Source organism: Dendrobates tinctorius, unplaced genomic scaffold (genome assembly GCF_039654945.1).
Source record: "Dendrobates tinctorius isolate UK_male_01 unplaced genomic scaffold, ASM3965494v1 ptg000129l, whole genome shotgun sequence".
In the NCBI taxonomy this organism is placed as follows: Eukaryota; Metazoa; Chordata; class Amphibia; order Anura; family Dendrobatidae; genus Dendrobates; species Dendrobates tinctorius.
In genome coordinates, this window is record NW_027361797.1 from 615,218 (window position 1) to 625,559 (window position 10,342).

At 46.8% G+C, this 10,342-nt stretch overlaps 1 protein-coding gene across 1 annotated transcript; it reads left to right on the forward strand.

Moving 5' to 3' along the window:
- The first annotated feature begins 2,391 nt into the window (after positions 1-2,391).
- On the forward strand, positions 2,392-3,529 carry LOC141047867 (hemoglobin subunit alpha-5-like). Its single transcript, XM_073543192.1, has 3 exons — positions 2,392-2,487; positions 2,719-2,923; positions 3,401-3,529. The coding sequence occupies exons 1-3, from the start codon at positions 2,393-2,395 to the stop codon at positions 3,527-3,529; spliced, it is 429 nt and encodes a 142-aa protein (XP_073399293.1). The 5' UTR covers position 2,392.
- Positions 3,530-10,342: the final 6,813 nt, after the last annotated feature.

Below are 10,342 nucleotides of genomic sequence, written 5' to 3' on the forward strand. Positions count from 1 at the left end.
TACACCAGGAGATGTGGAGGGGGTCGTAGGAGGGCAACAACCCAGAAGCAAGACCGCTACCTCAGCCTTTGTGCACGGAAGAACAGGAGGAGCACTGCCAGAGCCCTGCAAAATGACCTCCAGTAGGCTACAAATCGGCATGTGTCTGCACAAACGGTTAGAAACAGAGTCCATGAGGATGTCTGAGGGCCCGACAACCACAGATGGGGGTTGTGCTCACGAAAAAAAAAAATTGTGTCTCTATTTTATGAGACTTGTAACTTTTTCTGCTGATAAATCAATTGTGGGAAGTGTGGCGACCAAAAAATGGAAGTTCTTTAATTTTATTTTTTTTTAGCAGTTAACATATGGTCTAAGTAATTTTATATTTTGATTGGACATTTGCAAACATGTAATTAATGAAGTTGGGAACTATGAACTGGGGATCCATATGTACTGGAATACTATGGCTGGCAATATATGAACTGGGGCACTATGTCATGCTCTATATGAACTGTGGCCTTATGGCAGGCACTATATGGACTGCTGCACTATAGCACCATATGAAATTGGGTACTATGAACTGGGGTGCTATGACCGGCACTATATGAACTGTAATATTGTAGCTGGCTTATATTAACTGAGGTACTATGGTTGGCACTACATGAACCGCTGCACTATGGCTGGCACTAGAACTGGGGTGCTATGGCTAACACTACATTAACTGCTACACTATGCCTGCCATTATTTGAATTGGGGCATTATGGTTTGCTCTACATGAACTGTTGCACTATGGATGCGAGCTGGGGTACTATGGCTGGGTCTACAGTATATACTGAGGTACTAGGACTGGCATTGTATGAATTGGGAAATTATGACTGGCTCTGTATGAACTGAGACACTATTGTGGGACTCTGCAAAGTCAGGCGTCACAAATGTTTGTGAAATCTGATGGCATGAGAAGCCAGTTCTTCAGCCATTTTTACACACACAGAGGTAATTGGTGTAAGGGATATTGTGGCGTCTGATGGGTAGCAGCTCCCTCAAGAGAACTACTGTGTCCAGGAGAAGCAAACCTGCACCCCTGGAATTGAGTGGTGCTGGGGATCAAGGAGGGCAGCCAGTGCCTTCGCTGTGGTTGCTGTCGAGACTCCAGTGAAATCTATGCAGCCGCATGATACAGTATTCTGCATGGTTCAGGAAGGTTTTAACTCCTACATGTCAGCTAGGGATCAGATCCTTAGTTGCCAGCGGTGGGAAGAGAGCTGAGGTTATTGTCCTGTAAGCCTGAGGTGCCATGGATGCCACAAAGGTCCAGACTGGGCATTACTGCACGCCTAGTAAGAGAGCAATCCAGCACTGTGATGGTAACCGTGAAGTGAGTAAAATCACAGAGTGGACCTGATTTCTGCTACTATTGTTACAGATTATACATTCAGTTGACATTTCAAGGGATTTTCAGGGGGGAAAAAATTTGGAGAAAGACATATTACCCACATACCGGAATAGTGCAGAATACTATACTTATTCATTCTCCTTAAAGGGGTTGGTCACTACTTCTTTATTTTAAAAGAATCCTTCCAGCATTGTCTAAAAGTAACAAATAGTGTATACTCTACTCCTCTACTCATCCCGACTTCTCTTCTGGCACGGACGTCTGTGCCAGGGAACTGTGTGTTATTTGTACATAATATTGGGGTGTTTTTGTAACCAGAAAACATAGTGAACAACCCTTATACATTACCGAAAGGTCAGTACATAGCTTGAGGGGCATAGTTCATTAAATTGGTCTTAATTCTTTGAAAATGTAGAAATAGATTTTGTCATATGCGCACCCATGTGCCGCGGCTTACTTTCCTATACAATGTTGTGGGCCCCTCGTGCCGTGGCCATGTTATGTACAGTGCTAACAGTGCCAACAGAGAAACGCTACAGAACTCAATGTCTTTACACTGTTAATCTGGGTGATGTGTTTGATAGATATCTATGTTTATACACAAGTAGAATCTGTGATTAAAACTGTCGGTACTTCCTTCAAATATGTATGCTGCATATATGGTGCCAAAATTCAATATTTCATATGAAAGGACAGAAAGAGAGTGTCCAAACAAGTAAACATATAGAAAACTGTTATCAGACCTTGTCAGAACATGCTACGTGCTGTATGGTGCATGGTATGGCCACTGTATAGGGAGATAAAGAGATATACATTATATCAGGCAGTATGGATCCATAACTTGTTTTTTTGTTGTTTTTCTTTTTTTTCAAAGATAAGTGGAAGGGTGTAACTCCCAGGAAGCCAATGACAATGTCTTTGCTTATTGTTGACCATGTTCCGTTCCCTTTAAAAAGTGCTTGACAGGAGCCCTGTGTCAGGGACCCTCCAGCTCATCTGCACTTACCTGAAGCAACCATGACTTTCTCCGAGGCTGAAAAAGCTGCCATCTCCTCCCTGGCAGCCAAGATCTCTGCCAATGCTGAAGACTTTGGAGCAGATGCTCTGTACAGGTAATATAGCTTACATAATGAACAGCACTTCTAAATTTGCTTCCAGTGCGTATGGCAACTGCTATCCTTTGTTATCTATTTGGCATTATGATGTTTTATATATATATAATTTTTCTGGTTAGCCAGTAAAGGTATCGCTCTGAGAATACTTTTGTGCCCATCAAGGTTGCATTGTAATCACCATCCATCTACCTGTGCAGCCTATCAGTTGTATATGTTCTTTTCCCACAGGATGTTCTTGAGCTTCCCTCAGACCAAAACCTACTTCAGCCACTTCGACCTGAGCCAAGGCTCCAAGGATCTCCGAAGCCATGGAGGAAAGATTGTGAAGGCCATTGGCAATGCTGCCCAGCACGTGGATGACCTTGACCATGCTCTGTCCTCCCTCAGTGACCTGCATGCCCAGAAGCTCAAGGTTGACCCTGCCAACTTCAAAGTAAGTAATTCATTCAAAATACTATGGGGAAGATTAATAAAATCTAATTTATGGGTAAATATTAATGTATTTTCACATGTCAAGCACCATGGAATAAATGTCGCTATAATAAATAATAACAATGTTTTAATTAATTAACATAGCATTTAAATTACTGAAAAATAAACATTTACTTAATTTCATGAATAAAAATAATAGGTATAAGGTGTGGTGCATGCAAAAAAATAATATATATATATATATATATATATATATATATATACACACAGTATATGCCTTTTAAAAAAGTTAGCATTTTTTAGCATTTTTGTGTAAATAACTAATAATGTCGCATTGCAGATTATGAAAAAAAGTTAACACTTTATTTTAATGGCTCAAAATTGTAATAACTAGACCTAAATTAAAGCAGTTAAAATATGGAACTAATATAAATGTGGTTCCATTTTGATTCCTAATGCCAATTTCTTTCTCTTGTAGAAGCTGTCCCAAGCCATTCAGGTGGGCCTGTCTGCCCACTTCCCCGGAGAATTTACTCCTGTTGCTCAGGGCGCTTGGGACAAGTTCCTGGCTTCTGTGTCCTCTGTCCTGGTGTCCAAGTACAGATAAACTGGGCCTCGGTGGGATAACTGTTTTTTTAACATGTCTTGACCAGTTCAATAAAGATGATTGATTGAATTGTTCATGGCTGTCTGTGCTGATTACATTTATAGCAATTTATAGCAATTGAAATAACCATATCACTATTCCTATATCACACATGCCAACTATAGTGGGGCTGCCAAGGGTCCTGGGTGTTGCCACCAATCTGCTCACTTCCCATCACTCCTTCATTACTCCTCTTCATAGAGAGTCTCAGCCATGTATTTATTAAAGGGACCTTATTTAATTGTAGCAAGATAAATGGGAAACCCACCAATAACTGATACACAAGTGACAAAACTAACCTGTAGAAGTGATCAGTATGTCAGCGTCTGTAGCTATATATTGTGAGGCAGCGCTGTCATTTACTTAGGGGATTCTCGCTTGCAGCGAACAAAAACACAACCGGCACCAGGATTTCCATATATCATCACAGTCCATGTGGTTTATTGTTCAGCATAAACCAGCATACAGTTCATATCAGCATTACCAGGCATAGCGTTCATTACAGAGTTCCCCTCTGTCAGCAATGTCCAGCATACACAGGTTGCTCAATGCCCAGCATACGGGCTCTCTTAGCCTCATTTATCTCACCCACGTCAGGATCTCCACATGGTTCCGTCACTCATGCTGCAGACGTCCATATCCCTTCAGGGAACTTTCAGGCTCTGGCAGCCATTACACCCAGCCACACACAGGCTGTTAGCCAGGAGACATTCCTCCTCACGGGACCTTCCACTCTGGACCAACCAGGTCCCAGCATTCACCACATGTGACCTACCCTGGCCACATTATATGGTCCATAGCCACGCCCACCGGGTCATGTGAATATGACCTCATCACAGGTCCTTCAGGCATTCACATAGCCTTTTACAACATGCGTTTTCAGACACACCCCTGGGTGGGTGTGTAGGTAACCAGAATCCGCCCATCTCTCTAGTTACCTGAAGACTTCGCCCTTATATCTTGAAATAACACTTCAGCAATGTCATTGCTGATCAATACACATAACTAAGTCTCCATCTCAAAGCCACCTTCTTTGAGATACACAACCATCTCTCAGGATTCTGCCACTCATCCTTTCTCTTGGAACCTCCACACAGCACCCCCTAGCGGACATAGTGGTTACTACACCACATACCTCGCCCCTCTGTTCAAACTTGTGGGGTTGAACACACAACATTACATCAGGCTCACGAGACCGGGCACTCATCAAATGTTGCCCCACAGGTCGAGAGAACCTTCTCCATCCATCATACGGCCTCCTCTCTATATTAGGCCTCCCCCGCCCCCAGTGGTCAGAATATCGGTCTTGATCTTTGACCCTCCAGTTACAGTGCGTCATCAGACACGGTCCAGTCACCACCTTCCTCTCTCTGTTTGTTCCGTTCCCCGACCAGCTCCCCCGGTTGGTACGGTCATCAGTCCAAATCAGGCCTACTGTCTGGCCTGAGTCTGATTCATTCAGGGTCTCACAGGAACTACGGTCTCTCAACGTCATCCTGCCAGTCGAACTACCACTTGCTGACATTCTTCGGCCATCTGCCCTGTCACTTCTTGGCGGAACTCTCCGGGTCCTTACATCTTGTTGGGTTGCAGGCGGCTGGCACCTGGTATTCCGTACTTCTTTATTAATTCGCCGGCGGTCCTGCCTCAACTGCTCAATCTCTTGCAGGTACCCCACTCGATACTCCAAGAGCATCCGAAAGTCTCTCAGGCTCTCCACGGAGCCAACCACCATGATGGGAATCCTACCCCCTTCACTGGATATCTGGTCTTCATCATCAGGAGGGATCCTCACCCTCACCACACCGGAGATATTCACAAGGTCTTGCATTACCTTCCCAAATCTTCCAATGATTCTCCCAATCAGAGCTTTGGGTACCGGCACCACATCTTTCCGCAAACCCAGCTGATCCATAGCCTCCCTTGCTAACGCTAGGCATCGAGCAGCCTTCACATTACTCTGCCTCACCCGCTGTTTGGTGTAGAGACATTGTAGATGCATCTCTTTTAGGACAGCTACTCGGTTAGATGTATCTTCTCTGTCTGATACTATCACCAACTGCCGAGTCTCAGGTGCCCAGTGCACCTCACACGCCCTGACCGCTTCTTTTAAATCCTCATGCACACCTTCCTCCGCACAAGCTTCTTGCATGTCCTCTGGTACATCAATCACAAACTGGAAGGTGGTGGTCTTGCTCTCTTACTGGACCGAAGGCTCTAGCTTTACCACGGACACTTCCCTCACTGCCTTTGACCCGACCGGGTGACTGTCTTCTTCAGTTCTTAACTCCCCAACTTCACACAATTTGGTCACTTCATGACCCTTTGCCCCGAGGGCTATTGGCCGTTCTGTCCTGTTATCACTTACGCTCACCCGCGGTAAGTCGTCATCCAATTTCTCCCGCAGAAGACTTTTAACTACTCCTCTGAGTTCTTCCATTTCTTCCCTGAGGGTCTTGTTCACATTTTGCCACAGTGACAGGTGATCACTGAGCTCCAAGACTTCTTTCTCAAGCCCTACCACATCCTCTCTTAAGGTGTTGTTCACGCTGTGCCACGTTAACAGGTGACCTCTGAGCTTAAGGACTTCTTTGTCAAGCTCCTCCATTCTGTGCTCGGCTGTTTGTCTCATTACACTTTCTCGTTCGAGCTGTTCCTTCACTGTCTCTTTAATTGACCGTACTTCCTGCTCTAGTTCTTTTTTGGCCTTTATGTGTTGTACCATTACTTCTTTACTCATATCGTCTAAGGGTACCCCTGGGTTAGTCCCGTCAGCTGAGTGAACCCCCCAGTTACCCTCTGACTGTGTCTCTACTCCCATTATCTTCTCGACTAGGTTACCATCAGTCCTGTCACGACCTTCCGTCAGCACTGCACTAGATTCTGTCCTAGTAGTGGCTACTGGCAACAACACGTCACAGTCACACCACACCGTCCGGTGAACCCCCAAGGCACTTTCTATCCGTGTGTCAGCTCTACTCTTTTGGTTTACCACACCCTTCTCATTCACACTGATGTACCCTTCAGGTGACGTCATGTCAGTAAATTCGTCCAACTCCATTCTTTCTCCGGTCGCCCCTACGTCTGGCCTGTCCACGTTAGGAGGCGTCAGCATCTCAGTGTCTGCTAGCCCTACAGTAGACACGTCTCTATCCACCGGGCATAGGTCATCAAACCTGACCAAGTCCCGGCCGCACTCCAAGGCATAAACTAAGTCTGGTGGTATACTGCCACCTTGGTACCCCCCGCCTCCGTACTCCTCAAACATTACTCTGTCTACCGCATAGTTCACTGTGACCCCATGTTTACAGCGAACCTGGACCATTTTCTTGGTCAGACATAAAGTGAGAGGAGTTCCTACCAGAGTCACCTGACTCTTGGAGTCCTACCGACCCGAGATTCCTTCTCGGTGCAGCATCCCGGTACACACTTGCGGCCCGTCATCATTCGAAAAGAATATCCCACATTCTGGAAATGACATACATGCACACTGCAGTTTCCCAGACATACCCACTGAGTCAACTAGTGCTGCCATTTCCTGAACCACCCCAACTTGGGTTACCGCCCCCTCCCAGGACTCCACCCCTCTTTGGGTTACCACTCGGATTTGGGTTACCGCCCCCTTCTGGGACTCCACCCCCTTTTGGGCTACCACCTCGATTTGGGTCACCGCCCCCTTCTGGGACTCCACCCCTTTTCGGGATCTCCCCATGTCCGTTATACCGGTCTTCTCAGACCACAGTTCACACAACACAGTTTATGTTTTTAACGATACCACACAAGTCCATGTTGGCACCACCACAGCTCCTGCTGTCACCGATCACCGACACCACCGGCTGCTGTTCACACACACAGCAGTTGGAGTCACTGCAGCTCCTGTTGTGCCGTCTTCGTGGACCCGCCGATCCAACGGAAGCCGCTTGTCACCTTCGTAACCCCGCCGAGTTACCGGAAGCTGCTTGTCACCTTCGTGACCCCACTGAGCCACATCAAGCCGCTTGTCACCTTCTTGCCTCCCACTGAGCCACCGCAGGCTGAGTTGAGAAAAGAAGAAAAGAAAAACACCACACAAAAACTCAAAAACTCACGTGTCCTTTCTGTGTGCTATTCAGGACATACCGTCTCTGCCTGAGACCGTCCAACACACAGGACGCACTGGGTGCTATTCAGGGATCGACCCTCCTCCCAGGGTTTCCCAACACACCGGCAACACCAACACAAAACTCACATGTCCTGTCTGTGTGCTATTCAGGACGTACCGTCTCCGCCTGAGACCGTCCAACACACAGGGCGCACCGGGTGCTATTCAGGGAGCCGACCCTCTTACAAGGGTTTCCCAACACACCGGCCTCACCAGGTCCAGGGGCTTAGCGGGTGCTATTTAGGGCCTCTGTCTCTGCCTGAAACTGCCCAACACTTATACCTCACCAGGTCCAAGGTCATACCCCGTGCTCCAGGGATCTTCCCAACAGTGACCCTCCAGGACCTTGCTCACTGAACCCTCCAGGTACATAGCCTTACTCACTGACCCAGGTCAGTATAATACGAACACCTTTCCATTACCTGTGTCGGCCACACAGGTCCTCGGATACCTCTTCTCCACAGAGGCACCGTATAGCAATCACCAGTCTCTTGCTCACAGAGCCCGGTCAGTACAACACGGTTTTCACAACCGTCACCTGCTGGCCGCACAGGTTCTCGGACCCCTCTACAGCAGAGGTATCCTATAAGTCTTTGCCACTGACTCCTGTCAGCATATCACACGGCTTTCCATACTGTCAGCCCTCCTGGCTCAGCGTTGCCCTTAGCAACCGACTTTGCAGTCCTTTTCCGCTGCCCCTAGCAACAAGGCTACAATATTGCCCTTTGCAATTCTCCACCATATGTGAGGTAGCGTTGTCATTTACTTAGGGGATTCTCGCTTGCAGCGAACAAAAACACATCCCGCACCAGGATTTCCATATATCATCACAGTCCATGTGGTTTATTGTTCAGCATAAACCAGCATACAGTTCATATCAGCATTACCAGCATAGCGTTCATTACAGAGTTCAATGTCCAGCATACAGGCTCTCTTGGCCTCATTTATCTCACCCACGTCAGGATCTCCACATGGTTCCGTCACTCATGCTGCAGACGTCCATATCCCTCCAGGGAACTTTCAGGCTCTGGCAGCCATTACACCCAGCCACACACAGGCTGTTAGCCAGGAGACATTCCTCCTCACGGGACCTTCCACTCTGGACCAACCAGGTCCCAGCATTCACCACATGTGACCTACCCTGGCCACATTATATGGTCCATAGCCACGCCCACGGGTCACGTGACTATGACCTCATCACAGGTCCTTCAGGCATTCACATAGCATTTTACAACATGCGTTTTCAGACACACCCCTGGGTGGGTTTGTAGTTAACCAGAACCCGCCTATCTCTCTAGTTACCTGAAGTCTTCTCCCTTATATCTTGAAATAACACTTCAGCAAAATCATTGCTGATCAATACACATAACTAAGTCTCCATCTCAAAGCCACCCACTTTGAGATACACAACCATCTCTCAGGATTCTGCCACTCATCCTTTCTCTTGGAACCTCCACACAGCGCCCCCTAGCGGACATAGTGGTTACTACACCACAAAATATATATATATATATATAAATATATATATATATATATATATATATATACACTCACTGGCCACTTTATTAGGTACACCATGCTAGTAAGGGGTTGGACCCCCTTTTGCCTTCAGAACTGCCTCAATTCTTCGTGGCAGAGATTCAACAAGGTGCTGGAAGCATTCCTCAGAGATTTTGGACCATATTGACATGATGGCATCACACAGTTGGCGCAGATTTGTCGGCTGCACATCCCTGATGCGAATCTCCCGTTCCACCACATCCCAAAGATGCTCTATTGGATTGAGATCTGGTGACTGAGGAGGCCATTTGAGTACAGTGAACTCATTGTCATGTTCAAGAAACCAATCTGAGATGATTCGAGCTTTATGACATGGCGCATTATCCTGCTGAAAGTAGCCATCAGATGTTGGGTACATTGTGGTCATAAAGGGATGGACATGGTCAGCAACAATACTCAGGTAGGCTGTGGCGTTGCAACGATGCTCAATTGGTACCAAGGGGCCCAAAGAGTGCCAAGAAAAAATTCCCCACACCATGACACCACCACCACCAGCCTGAACCGTTGATACAAGGCAGGATGGATCCATGCTTTCATGTTGTTTACGCCAAATTCTGACCCTACCATCCGAATGTCGTAGCAGAAATCGAGACTCATCAGACCAGGCAACGTTTTTCCAATCTTCTACTGTCCAATTTCGATGAGCTTGTGCAAATTGTAGCCTCAGTTTCCTGTTCTTAGCTGAGAGGAGTGGTACCCAGTGTGGTCTTCTGCTGCTGTACCCCATCTGCCTCAAAGTTCGACGCACTGTGCGTTCAGAGATGCTCTTCTGCCTACCTTGGTTGTACCGGGTGGCAATTTGAGTCACTGTTGCCTTTCTATCAGCTCGAACCAGTCTGCCCATTCTCCTCTGACCTCTGGCATCAACATGGCATTTCCGGCCACAGAACTGCCGCTCACTGGATTTTTTTTCTTTTTCGGACCATTCTCTGTAAACCCTAGAGATGGTTGTGCGTGAAAATCCCAGTAGATCAGCAGTTTCTGAAATACTCAGACCAGCCCTTCTGGCACCAACAATCATGCCACGTTCAAAGGCACTCAAATCACCTTTCTTCCCCATACTGATGCTCGGT